At 43.9% G+C, this 13857-nt stretch overlaps 1 protein-coding gene across 9 annotated transcripts in view; it reads left to right on the forward strand.

Moving 5' to 3' along the window:
• The window catches only part of TACC2 (transforming acidic coiled-coil containing protein 2), a 257941-nt gene extending 256382 nt beyond the window's left edge, over positions 1-1559 (forward strand). For all 9 annotated transcript variants that reach the window (XM_063710544.1, XM_055353964.2, XM_055353961.2 and 6 more), the window contains one exon: positions 1008-1559. In XM_063710544.1, the coding sequence (XP_063566614.1) occupies positions 1008-1073 (66 nt within the window). In that variant the 3' untranslated portion in view covers positions 1074-1559. The remainder of the gene's footprint in view (positions 1-1007) is intronic.
• The last annotated feature ends 12298 nt before the right edge of the window (positions 1560-13857 follow it).

Genomic DNA, 13857 nt, shown 5'->3' on the forward strand with positions numbered 1-13857 from the left:
CCTCCACTGAGGAGAGCCACTTCCTCCCCAGCACTGACACAATGATGAGTGACACCAGGAGTTCTAACCTAGAAACAGAGGGCGCGTGGCTCTGGGCTGGAACATGTCTCAGGAGTTCTGAGGTTTTCAGGGAAGGGCTCTGCACAGCCTCAGGGACAGGCTTTTGGTGAAGACTGATCTTCCATGGGAATCTCAAGGAAAAGCTGGCTGCAAAACATCCCCAGTATGCTGGAGGGATCCAGCCCCCTTGGAGAAGGCCATTGGAGATTGGTCGTGCTGTTGAACTTGATCAGCATCAGAGCCAGCATGTAACCTATCTGAAAGCAAAGCCACACGTCCATGATGGAGGGATCGTCCCGCTGGATCCCCTCACTTTCTGAGAAGATGGACAGTGTAGGATCATCTGTGCTAGACAAACCTGTGGTTGGTTCCCCTTGATTAGACAGGCAAGGTGTGGTGGGAGAATCACCTTAAAGCCAGCTCGCATCTGCCCCCCACCCCCTATGACCCTGTAGCCACAGCATCACCTATTTGGCATCCCTCTGAGCAATGCCAGTGATCCCATTCACGTAGAACTGCGTAACCCTCCTTATGCTACATCTCAAAAAAGCCACCGAGGGGTTTACCCCAGATGCTCCTCGCCTCAGATCACATCCTTCCCAGGCAAATAAAGGGAAAGGAACCAGACTAGTTAGTCCTTCACTCTGTGCTGATCACTGCCAGGAAACTACATTTATCACCTCATTTACTTCTCAGAAAGAAACATGTTATCACCTATGTTCTAGGGATAAGGACACCAAGGCTCAGAGAGGCTGTGTAACTTGTGGAAGATCACACAGCTACAGCTGGGATATATACTCAGATTGTTTGGCTCCAAGTCATTTGTCTCACTGCTTTAGTGGGGACCAAGGGGACTGGTGGTCTCCCATCTCCCCAAAAAGCCCCATGAGCATTCTGATTGGCCAGATTTCAAACATCAGCAACTTCTTCCTTGTCTTCACTTGCAGAATAAAGAAATAGAAGAGCTCACCAAGATTTGTGACGAACTGATTGCCAAAATGGGGAAAAGCTAACTCTGAACCGAATGTTTTGGACTTAACTGTTGCGTGCAATATGACCGTCGGCACACTGCTGTTCCTCCAGTTCCATGGACAGGTTCTGTTTTCACTTTTTCGTATGCACTACTGTATTTCCTTTCTAAATAAAATTGATTTGATTGTATGCAGTACTAAGGAGACTATCAGAATTTCTTGCTATTGGTTTGCATTTTCCTAGTATAATTCATAGCAAGTTGACCTCAGAGTTCCTGTATCAGGGAGATTGTCTGATTCTCTAATAAAAGACACATTGCTGACCTTGGCCTTGCCCTTTGTACACAAGTTCCCAGGGTGAGCAGCTTTTGGATTTAATATGAACATGTACAGCGTGCATAGGGACTCTTGCCTTAAGGAGTGTAAACTTGATCTGCATTTGCTGATTTGTTTTTAAAAAAACAAGAAATGCATGTTTCAAATAAAATTCTCTATTGTAAATAAATTTTTTTCTTTGGATCTTGGCAATAAGTGTGGCTCGAATTTATTTTCTGGGAAGGGTTGAGTCCTTTCTCACCTTTGTCAAATACCAGATTTGGCTTCGTGCTCTTCTCTGTCTGGGCTCATTTCTTTGTCCATAGACTTAAATAATATTTCCTTTGTTATTGTGGCTGCATTTGTAGGATGAAGCTAATGAGAAATACTGACTTTCTACTTAAATAATTAAGTGGAAATTAATTATTTATTCCACTTAAATAATTACGTGGAAATTAATTAATCTCAGCACTGGATTAGCTGAGATTTGGTTTTTACAAAGCCTCTATGACTTTTAGGAAGCAAATCTATTTGCTTTTATTGAGTCAAGGAAGTAACAGACTGCCACTCTTTCTGTTCAATCCTTTAGTGTTTGAAGGTCAACCTGAAACCCCCATTCCCCTCTAAAGAAAGGACTGGGAAAGGGTGCACAATTGCCAGTGGCCGGCAGGTAATTAGGGCACTTTGGAGATTAAACTAGCAGTGTGCCTGGCCTGAGATCGCTTCATTGCTGCCGACTTGCTCAGGGCTCCCAGGTTGAAGGGTGGGTGGATGAGGGGAGTCAGCGGGGTGGAAAGGTGTGATCATTTCCTAGGGCTGCCATTAACAAATCACTGCAAACATCTGCAGCTTCAAACAGCAAAATGTATTCTCAGTTCTGGAAGGCAGAATCCAAAATCAAAGTATCAGTGGGGTTAGTTCCCCCAAGAGGCTCTGTGGGAGTCTGTCCCATGCCTCTTCCAGCAACTGGTAGCTGCTGGCTCTCCTTGGCATGTAGCCTCAGCACCCCAGTCTCTGCCTCTGTCTTCACGTGACCTTCTCACTGGGTTTGAGATTTCCCTCCTTTCTTATAAGCACACCAGCGTTGGATTTAGGCCATCCCCCATCAAGGATGATCTTAGCTCAAGAGCCTCAGTTACATCTGCAAAGACCCTGTTTCCAAATAAGGTTGCATTCACAGGTAGGAAGGATTAGGATGTAGTCATATCTTTTTGGGTACAGTGTGTCAGTGGGATGTGTGGTATGGGCTGTAAACTTGGAAGGCAGATGAGAGCCCCCGATGGCCCAGAGCTTGACTGTCCCTCTTTCTGCCTCGGCACGGTGGCTACGGGCAACTCCTCTCACAGTAGGACAATCCCCACCCATAACAGGATAGGCCTTAGGCAGCCTCAGCTTTTCAGGGACAGGGTGGGGTGTTTTCTGTGATTTATAAGGTGGATGAATTTCGGCTGTGCCAGACAGCTCCAAGGAGAGAGGACCGCACATGTGCTGTTGGCCTGGCAGCCTGCTCCGGGTTGGGGGGCGGGGGGCAGGATGCGCGGCGTCTTTTATGCTCTGAGATCCTTTGTTTTCTTTCTGCTACACTTTCGAAATCCATCCAGCAGAGCCTGCCTCTGGTGCCACTGAGACCCTCACCTGCCAGGCACCCTAAGCCAGGGTAGGGAACTGCCTCCTTCCCACTGCCAGCATCCTTTGCTTGGTCCAGCCTCCTGGTCACAGCATGTTCCAGGGCCCAGCCATGACCCCTTACCCAGATGCTCGCTTCTCAAGGCCAAATCCCTGCTCTGCCCTCGCTCTGGATTCTGACCTCGACTGCATTCTCAGAAATGCCCAGCTTGCATCTCTTGGAAACTTCTTTCTCATTAAGTAAAACATTTCCATTGTGAAAAAATTAGAAAACAGGTAAGAAAAAAACCTTATAACCCAAACTAAGAAACTGTTAATGTTTGTCTGTATGTTTAATGGCCTTTTTCTCCATCTATAAAATATGTTGTTATGTGTGTTTTTAAAAGTGCCACCCATACCACCCTGTGCAGCCACCTGTGGTGGTCCTGCATACAGTTTTGGAGACTTTTTTCACCTGATACTATAATGTGACCATCATGTTATGGTAAACTTTTTATATCAATAAATATAGCTCTTCATCATTTTGAACGCTGCATAGCATTCCATGCACCAAAATGTGTTTAACCAACCCTACCCCCGGTACTGATGAGCGTTTATATTGTGTCCATGTTTTTCTATCATTATGCATGCCACATGAGTGTCCTTACATATGTTTATGAATGTGAGTATTCTTTAGGTCAAATTCCTAAGAGTGCATCACCTGGGTTAAAGATGTCACTGCACTCCAGCCAGAGACCACTGGGACCTGCGGCGGAGCAAGTTGGGTTTATTGCTTGTTGCAAAAGTGAGCCAGGGCACACTCCAGAGGAAGCTCTGAGCATCTCAGTTGGAGGCTCTTAGGAAGGCTGTAGGCATAGGATTCGGACTTGGGTTAGTCATTGCAGGGAGGATTGCAGGAAGCTGGGCTTTGGTCTGGCAATTCTAAGACTGGGTGCCTCGATAAATCTGACCTACAAGAAGACAGGACTGGGGGGAGGGGGGAGGGATAGAATTAGGAGATATACCTAATGCTAAATGATGAGTTAATGGGTGCAGCACACCAACATGGCACATGTATACATATGTAACAAACCTGCACGTTGTGCACATGTACCCTAAAACTTAAAGTATAATAATAGTAAAATTAAAAAAAAAAAAAGGACTAGAGTAAGATAAAGCTGCAACTGGTAAAGAAGCAACAGTCATACATATTAGCCAGGATTGAGAGATAGTTGGTCCTGCTGTGGTTTGGATGATGTCCCATGTGGGTGCAGACATTTGTGGAGTGGGCTGGTTCTTGTTTTTTAATTCACTGCAGTCCAAGTGGCCTGTCTGGTGCTGATGTTTTGTGAAATGGGTTATGGCCTCGGCCCAGCCATGAGTGCCAGGTCAGCTCCTGGATGCCACGGCTGCTTTTCTCTTTCTCAAAGGGTTTGCACATTTTTAAAGTTTGCGAAGCTCATTGCCAAATAGCCTTCCTCTAAGGTTGTACTGATATATAGCCCTTCCCTCTGCTCTCAGTAGTCTGTACATTTTGGGGTATGTGATCCAGCCCCTGGGCCGCACTCTCTCTACCTGTCAGCCCAGCCTAGCGAGGAGGAGGGAAGAGACATCCAGAATAGTAGTTGGAGTAAATAGTATAACTGACTATGAGAAAATGTTTATTGTTTTCCCTCCATGCTCTGATTTCACTTGTTCTCAGCTGATTTGTTGGGCTGTCTACAAAGCCTCCAGTGAAAGAACATTTCTACTTGCTGTTACAGGTAAGTATCTGAACTGAACAGACCCTGCCTGACTGCCGTCAAAATTATAGTGCCCAGAGCAGATAAACTCAGGGAAGCAGTCAATTCCCCTGCAGAATTGTGTCTTACCAGAGCTTATGTCTCTCTAGATAAGTGTAACTCAGGCTGAGAAGCAAGTGGCCCCAGAATATAATGGATAATTCCTGCCGCCGGAGACCTATGTTATAGGTCTAACAACGCCCATCCTGTGCAACTACTATGAAGGTTAGAGAAAATGATTGCAGCTGCTGGGCAGGTGGTAAAGCTTAATCAATGGAGATGATCATGACAATGAAGATTACAGGGACTTGGCAAAGAAGTGGTAAGGGCCTTTGTGACCTGGGGCCCTGGAGAAGTGGGGCAGCTCTCTTGGCCCCGAGGGGTTTGGCCAGGCCTGCCTCATGTCCTGGGGGCAGGGGCCAAGCTATAGAAAGACTCCTCCATAGGGAGAGGGGTTTCCCTCAGTCCTCCTCCTCCCCAGGGGCTGCATGTAGGTGCCTTTGTGGATGGAGACGTGGAGGTTGGATCAAGCTTGCACTGTGTGCAATTATAGCCCACACAAACGAATGGAAAACTAAATCCCAGAATCCCAGGCTTGGCCTCAGGCCCACCTCCATGCTTGGCTGCCTCGCTACCCCAGCATCACCCAGGCTGCGGCTCCGTCCCTGGGATGCTCGGGAAGTGGCGCGCATCAGCTCACCCATCGTTTGTTAGCACGCTTTGCAGTGGGCCCTGAGCAGTGTGCGTTTCTATTCAACTGGCTTTTCTTTTGAAACCCTAAAGGGCTGTGTCAAGGCGAGCAGGGATATGAGATGGGGGACCCCCTCCCCATGAGAGAGGGCTGGGGTGATGACTGCACCCTCTTCCTCCTCCACTCCCCTGTGGGCGATCTGGCTGGAAGGTGGAGAGGAAAGCTCACCCCAGCGCCTAGAGGCTGCACCAGCCCCTGATGAAGCACTGAGCTGTAGGATCTCAGCTCTGCCACCTTGTAACTGTGACGGGGGTAGGTCACACCGTCTCTGGGCCCACAGCAAGGATTCCTACTTAACCACAGGGCCATTGTGAGGGGCGCCTGGCCCCAGGACCCATATGGGCTCAGATGAGTCGCTTTTTCCCCTGCACTTACTTTCTCTCATGCACGTGTTCACCCTCGGGATGGCAGCTGAGAACTGTTTATATTCTTTTGCTTTGCTGAGTGGGAGCTCAAGAGAAGGCACCTGACCCCATTTGAGGCTTCCCCCTTCCCCTGTACCCCAGCAGCTTTGGGATTCTCAGCATTCTTAGGAACTTTGGTTTGCTAAGTCAGCTGCAATCTTGAGCTTCTAACTTGTTTTTTCCTGGTTCAGCATTTCCTCGGGGCTCTCAAATTAAAGATAGCTTTCTTGAGATACAAAGATTACCTTGTGAGGACAGGGAGTGGAAGTGAGTGGAGAGGGAACTAGGAAAGAGGGGGGTAGGCACTGAGGATAGCAGGGCCGGGGCCAGGGGATCTTGGGGATTCCTTTTCTCAGCCCCTTGGTTGTAAGATCTGAGGGGCCCAAGGGCCATGCCAGGGAACATCCCCCTGCAGACACCTCCCCATTCCAGGCTGCTGACCTGGGAGAGAGAAGCCATCAGTGCTGTGCATGGGACAGGCGAGGGAGGCGACGGGGACAGAAAGAACTGCTTGGCTCACTGGCAATTGCTCCTTTCAACTACTTCTTGGCCCTGGTAAGGTGCTGAGGTTTCTTCCTTTTTTTTTTTTTTTGTGAAATGTGCATTAACATTTCAAATTACTGTTACTTCTAACATTGTCTTTTTTTCATTAAGGTTAAACATAAAATTTACCATCTTAACTGTTTTTAAGTGTTCAGTACAGGATTAACTACGTGCATTTTTTTTTTTTTGGAGAAAGGATCTTGCTTTATCACGCTGGAGTGCAGTGGCACCATCAGGGCTCACTGCAACCTCGACCTCCTGGGCTCAAGTGATCCTCCCACCTCAGCTTCCTGAGTAGCTGGGACTACAGGTGTGTGTCAAAATGTCCAGCTTAATTTTTTATTTTTTGTGGAGAGAGGGTCTCGCTATGTTGCCAGGGCTGGTCTCAAACTCCTGGCCTCAAGCAGTCCTCCTGCCTCTGCCTCCCAAAGTGGTGGGATTACAGGCGTGAGCCACTGTACCTGACCCTAAGTGCACACTATCGTGCAACAGATCTCTAGAACTTTATCATCTTACAAAACTACAATTCTCTATGCATTGAACAACCCCCTTTTTCTCTCCCCACCACCAACCACCATTCTACTTTCTGCTTCTAAGAGTTTGATACTCTAGATACTTCATGTTAAGTGGAATCAGGCAATATTTGTCATTTTGTGACTGGCTTTATTTTGCTTAACAAGATGTCTTCGAGGTTCATCCATGTTGAAGCATATGACAGAATTTCCTTCTTTTTAAAGGCTGAATAGTATTCCATTGTATGTATATACCGTATTTTCTATATCCATTCATCCATCAGTGGACGTTTGGGTTGCTTCTACTGTTTGGCTGTTAGGAATAACATGGCAATGAACATGAGAATGTAAATATCTCTTCAAGATCCTGGTTTCAGTACTTTTGAATGTATACCCAGAAGCAGGGTTGTTGGATCATCTGCTGGTTCTATTTTTAATTTTTTGAGGAACCTCCATACTGTTTTCCATAGCAACTACACTGTTTTATATCCCCACCAAGAGTGCACAAGGGTTCCAGTTTTTCAACATCCTCACCAACATTTATTTTCTGTTGGTTTGTTTTGATAGTGGCCACCCTAACAGGTGTGTGGTGATAGCTTACTGTAATTTGGGTTTGTATTTTCCTGATGATTAAGGCTATTGAGCATCTTTTCACATGCTGCTTGGCCATTTGTATTTCTTTGGAGAAATGTCTATCCATGTCCTTTGCTGAGTTTAAAATCAGGTTATTTGTTTTGTTGTTGTTAAGTCATAGGAGTTCTTTATATATTCTGAATATTAACTCCTAATCAGGAGTACATATCCTTATTAGAAATATAGTTTGTAAATGTTTTCTGCCATTCTATGCATTGCCTTTTTACCCTGTTGGTTGTTTCCTTTGCAGTGCAGAAGTTTTAAAGTTTGATGTAGTGTCATTTGTCTGTTCTTAATTTTGTTGTCTGTCCTTTAGGCGTCATATCCAAAACATCATTGCCATTCAAATGTAATGAAGTTTTATGTTTTTTTTTTTTTTTTTTTGAGTTGGAGTCTCACTCTTGTCACCGAGGCTGGAGTGCAGTGGCACGATCTTGGCTCACTGCAAGCTCCGCCTCCCAGGTTCAAGCAATTCTCCTGCCTCAGCCTCCTGAGTACCTGGGATTGCAGGTGCCTGCCACCACGCCTGGCTAATTTTTGTATTTTTATAGAGATGGGGTTTTGCCATGTTGGCCAGGCTGGTCTTGAACTCCTGACCTCAGGTGATCCACCCGCCTTGGCCTCCTGAAGTGCTGGGATTACAGGCGTGAACCACTGTGCCTAGCCTGAAGTTTTTCCCAGCTTGAGCAACATAGCAAAACAATGTCTCTACAAAAAAAATTTTAAATTAGCAGGGTGTGGTGGTGTGCACATATAGTTCTAGCAACTCAGGAGGCTGAAGCAGTAGGATTGCTTGAACCCAGGAGTTTGAGGCTGCAGTGAGCTATGATCACATCACTGCACTCCAGCCTGATTTACAGAGACCCTGGCTCAAAAAAAAAAAAAAAAAAAAGAAAAGAAAAGAAAAAGGAAAGAAAAGTTTTTCCCTATGTTTTTTCTAGGAGTTTCATAGTTTTCAGGTTTTATATATTTAGGTTTTTAATCCATTTTGACTTAATTTTTGTATATAGTGTAAAGTAAGGGTCCAACTTCATTTTTGGCATGTAGATATCCAATTTTTCTGACACCACTTGTTTCCTCATTTTGTAGCCTTGGCACCTTTGTTGAAGATGATTTGACCATATATGTGTAGTTTTATTTTGGGGCATTCTATTCTGTTCCATTGGCTTATATGTCTGTCTTTATGCTAGTGCCATACTGTTTTGATTACTATAGCTTTGTAATATGCTTTGAAATCAGGAAGGATAAGGCCTCCAGTTTTGTTTTTCCTTCTCAAGATTGTTTTGGCTACTTGGGGTCCTTTTAGATCCCATATGAATTTTAAGATTCCTTTTTTCTATTTCTGCAAAATATGCCTTTGGGATTTTGATAGGATTGCATGAAATCTGCAGGTTACTTTTAATGGTATTAAGTTTTCCAATCCATGAAATGGGTTTTCTTTCCATTTATTTATTTATTTATTTATTTATTTTTTTTTTTTTTTTGAGACGGAGTCTCGCTCTGTCGCCCAGGCTGGAGTGCAGTGGCGTGATCTCGGCTCACTGCAAGCTCCGCCTCCCGGGTTCACGCCATTCTCCTGCCTCAGCCTCCCGCGTAGCTGGGACTACAGGCGCCCGCCACCACGCCCGGCTAATTTTTTGTATTTTTTAGTAGAGACGGGGTTTCACTGTGTTAGCCAGGATGGTCTCGATCTCCTGACCTCGTGATCCGCCCGCCTCGGCCTCCCAAAGTGCTGGGATTACAGGCATGAGCCACCATGCCCGGCCTTTCCATTTATTTTTTGTCTTCTTTAAATTCTTTCAGCAATGTTTTGGATTAGTGTACAAGTCTTTCTCTTTGGTTAAGTTTATTTTGATGCCACCATTGGTGGGATTGTTGTCTTAATTTTCTATTTAATTGTTTACTGTTATTGCATGGAAATGCAACTGGTTTTTTGTGTTGATTTTGTAGCCTGCAACTTTACTGAATTCATTTATTAGTTCTATCAGCATCTTTGTTTAGAATCTTTAGAGTTTTCTAAATATAAGGTCATGTTATCTGTGAACAGAGATAATTATACTTCCTCCTTTTCAAGTTAGATGCCCTCAGTATCACAAATTATATCTTTTCATATTTTGTAACCATTAACATAGGTTAGTTTTTTTGGGGGGGGCAGGTGGGGAGTGGGGAGAGCTCTGTCACCCAGGCTGGAATGCAGTGGCACGATCTTGCCTCACTACAGCCTCAACCTCTGGGGCTCAAGTGATCTTCTCTCGTCAGCCTCCTGAGTAGCTGGGACCACAGGTGCATGCCATCATGCCTGGCTAATTTTGTTTGTTTTTTACAGAGATGAAACCTCACTATGTTGCTCAGGCTGGTCTCAAACTCCTGGGCTCAAGCAATCCTCCTGCCTCAGCCTCTCAAAGTTCTGGGATTACTGGCATGAGTCACCATGCCCAACATAACATAGTTTTATAGTTATGGTTATTTTTATGCTTTTATCTTCTAAATTTGATACAAGAATTAAGTGATTTACACAACAATTACAGTATTACAGGATTCTGAATTTGTATATGTATTTACTTTTACTAGAGAGCTTTATATTTTTGTTTGTTTTCATGTTATCTATTGTTTTTTCATTTTAATTTGAAAACTCTCCTTAGCAATTCTTATAATACAAGTCTAGTAGTGATGAACTTCTTCAGTTTTTGTTTATCTAGGAAGGTCTTTATTTTACCTTCATTTCTGAAAAAAACAAGTTTTGTCAGATGTAGTATTCTTGGTTGGCAGTTTTCTTCTTTCGGCACTTTGAATATATCATTCCACTACCTTCTAGCCTATAATGTTTCTGCTGAGAAATCTGTGGATAATCTTATAGTTGCTCTCTTACATTATGAATTACTTTTTTTTGGCTGTTTCATGATTCTTTCTTTGTCTTTTACTTGTAACAGTTCGATTTGGATATATCTTTGTGTGAGCCTCTTGGGTTTAGCCTAGTTGGAATCCTGTAAGCTTCTTGAATGTGGATGTCCGTTTTCTTCCTCAGATTTGTGAAGTTTTCAGTTACTATTTCTTCAAATAAGCTCTCTGCCCTTTTCTCTCTTCTCTTTCTGAAGCTCTCATAATATGTGTATTGGTCTGCTTGATGGGGTACACAGGTCTCTTAGATTTTCTTTACTTTTCTCCATTACTTCTTTTTTTTCCCCTCTGACTTGATAATTTCAAATAACATCTCTTCAAGTTCCCCTGATTCTTACTTTTGCTTGATCAAGTATGCTATTGAATCCCTCTAGTGATTTTTTTTTATTTCAGTTATTGTATTCTTCAGTTCCAGAATTTTATTTTGGTTCTTTTTAAGTTTCTATTTCTTTGTTATTTTCGTTTTGTTCATACATCATTTTTGTGATTTTGTTCAGTTGTCTCTTTTTGTTCTCTTGTAGCACATTGAGCTTCTTTAAGATGATTATATTTATTTCCTTGTCAGGTAACTCATAGATCTCCATTTTTTAGGGGCAGTTTTTGCAGATTTACTTTATTTCTTTGATTGGATTATGTTTTCCTGTTTCATGTGCCGTGGGTTTTTGTTTTATTTTATTTTTTGCTGTGATTTGTTCATTTGAAAAACAGTCATAGCAGTCACTCTTCCCAGTCTTTATAGACTAGCATCCTACAGGGAAAAACTTTTACCAGTCAGTTCAGCCAGTGATTCTGGGGACCTCACAAACATTTTCTGAGGGTGTATCTTCTCTGGGCTTGTGTGTATAACTTCCCAAATAGAAAGGCTTGCTGGTTTCTTTTTAGGAGCTTGTAGGCTCTTGTTCCTTCTAATGTCTGTTGGTAGTGCTGCAGGTTCTCTGGGACTGCAACAAGACACTGAGCTCTCTTTTGCTCTCAGTGACCCCCAGCCATCCAAAATATGCCAGTTCCTCATAATTGCTCCAAGTAAGATGAGACAGAAACTAGTCCTGTGGGCATCATGCCAAAAAGCTGAAATGTTGAGTGTACATTTCCATTATTCTTTTTCTTTCCCAATGAAGAAGTCATGACATTTTTGCTCCTGATTGCACCAAGTTGTGCTGGCTGTGGGGAAGGGCTATCTCGTTTTTATATGAAATGGTTTTTCTTGCCTGTTTCAATGTGGTTATTCTTTGCTTTGAGCTTGCATGGGGGTACAACAGCTTCTTAAATGATTTCTGGGGTCTCAAAAGGCTTTTTGAGCTGTGTATTGTCAAGTTAATTTCCCTGTTGGGGAACAAGATCGGGAGCTTCCTATTCTGCCATCTTGCCCAGATCCTGAGCAAAGCCTCTTTGTTTTCCACAATATTCTCACTAGAAAAAATTAAAGCAGGGTGGAGATGCATATGGGCAGGGTCAAAGTGTGTGTATGCACAGGGATTGTTAGAAGGAGGAAAGATATTAACATTTGAGTACCCACAATGACTCACTCAAGTTAGTGCTATCTCTTTTTAGCTTTGAAATGATCTGGTGAATGAAAACTATTTTTATTTTACAAGGAGGAAACAGGCTCAGAGAAGTTAGAAGACTTGCTCAGGTCAATCAGGAAATGAGGCAGCCAGGATTCCATCCCAGGTCTTGACAGAAAGGCCCACATCCTTTACAATCCCTGGAGAAGTGTTTTCTTTACAAGGAATTCCAAGCAGAAGGTGGTGGGGAGAGGAGGTACAGGGGTGAGGATACTACCGAGCACATGTGGTGGATCCTTACGTCCATTCTTTAGTCTAGTTGGTGGTGCTGACTTCAAGTCTGGACTTGACTCGTCTATTTAGCATTTATGGACTGTAGAAAGCATCCTTCTTGTTCAATGGATGGAAGCGGCAGGGGGGCTCACCCAGGGTGTACATTGTTAGATGCATTGGAGTGGCCTTCTTCTTCCTCATCTTGTTTGTTTCCCTTGGGTGGTCAGTGGACCAGTGGTACCTCCCCAGGTTGGTGGTGACCAGCCAGGCAGGGCTTCGGCCCTCTCAGGGCCGGACTCTCAATGGCAGAATCTGGAGAGTTCACGGACTGTCTTTTGGGTTTATTTGAAAAAGCAACTTGGAGATCAAAAGAGATAGGACTAGATAAAACTCACACTCCTTGGCCTCTATGAGCCCTGGGATATCGAGCCGCTTCTCCCCTTCCTTCCTCCTTCCTCCTTCCTCTGTTCTCACCCTATACTGCAATCAGACTGCATGGGCCATTCCTTCAGTGGCTCCTTATTTCTCCACTCCAGCCTAGCACACGCTGTTCTGTCTGCCTGAGACACTCACCCTTATCCCCATCATTTTGTCTCAGCTAACTTCTCTTCTGTTATGTCACTTCCTCCAGGGAGTCCTCCTTGAAGCCTTGGGCCTGGGTAAGTGTTTAAAAATGTAGGTTTTATTATTATTTTGTTATGATTGAGATATGGCAAGGCCAATAGATAAGGAGATAATTGCCTTTGAAAAGATAGTTTGTTACAATTCCCAAGAGGAGGGGGCATACCCCCGCCACTGGGCACAGGGCACACAGGGAAGCAGTAGGGTTAGGAGGCAGAAAGGGTGAGGGGAAAACATGGGCAAGAGCCTTTATTGTGGATCCCATGGGAAGAAATGAGTGAAGCAGTGTAATCAGGTTTAGAATTGGTGAGTTTGAATAATTTCAGTGGGCTCTGGGATATAGGGATTGTCTCTCATCTGGTAGTACTTGGCCCTGGGTGATTAGGACAAGTGGATAGTGACCCTGAGTTTGACAGCTTGATAAGGGAGGTGGTTGGGGAATAGGCTCTAGTTTAATTGGTTTGTATATGAAAGGCATGCTTGTAGGAGTCCTTTACTATCTCTAGGAATTATTAATAGCTAGCCCGGGAGGAGCAGTCCCTCCAGGGTGAGCAAGGCCCCAGATGTCAAAGCCTCAGAATGAAAAAGCAGGTTAATGCAGTCGACTGCCTCTCCTACGAATTCCTGCAGCTCACTGACTTAACTACACTGTGAGCCTTACAACGCAGACGTTAAACCTCCAAAAGTAAGGTGCCCAGGCACGGAAGGTGATTTTCAGGGGCAGCTCATGTATGACTTTTTTTAAGTTATGTAGTTATTTTAATGTATATTCCAAATAAACCAGCATACCAAATACTTTACTTCATTGATAAAATAAATTTAAGAACATCATAACAAAAATGTTATGTAAAAATGTAAGTCCAGTATTAAAGAACAATTTTAAGCAAATAACATCAGAGGCTGCGAAGGTAGTGCGCTTCCTTTTCTTTGTCCCCATTTTATCTCCAGCACCCAATACAATCTTGACACTCAGACCTTGTCTAAA

Source organism: Gorilla gorilla, chromosome 8 (assembly GCF_029281585.2).
Source record: "Gorilla gorilla gorilla isolate KB3781 chromosome 8, NHGRI_mGorGor1-v2.1_pri, whole genome shotgun sequence".
NCBI classification, from domain to species: Eukaryota; Metazoa; Chordata; class Mammalia; order Primates; family Hominidae; genus Gorilla; species Gorilla gorilla.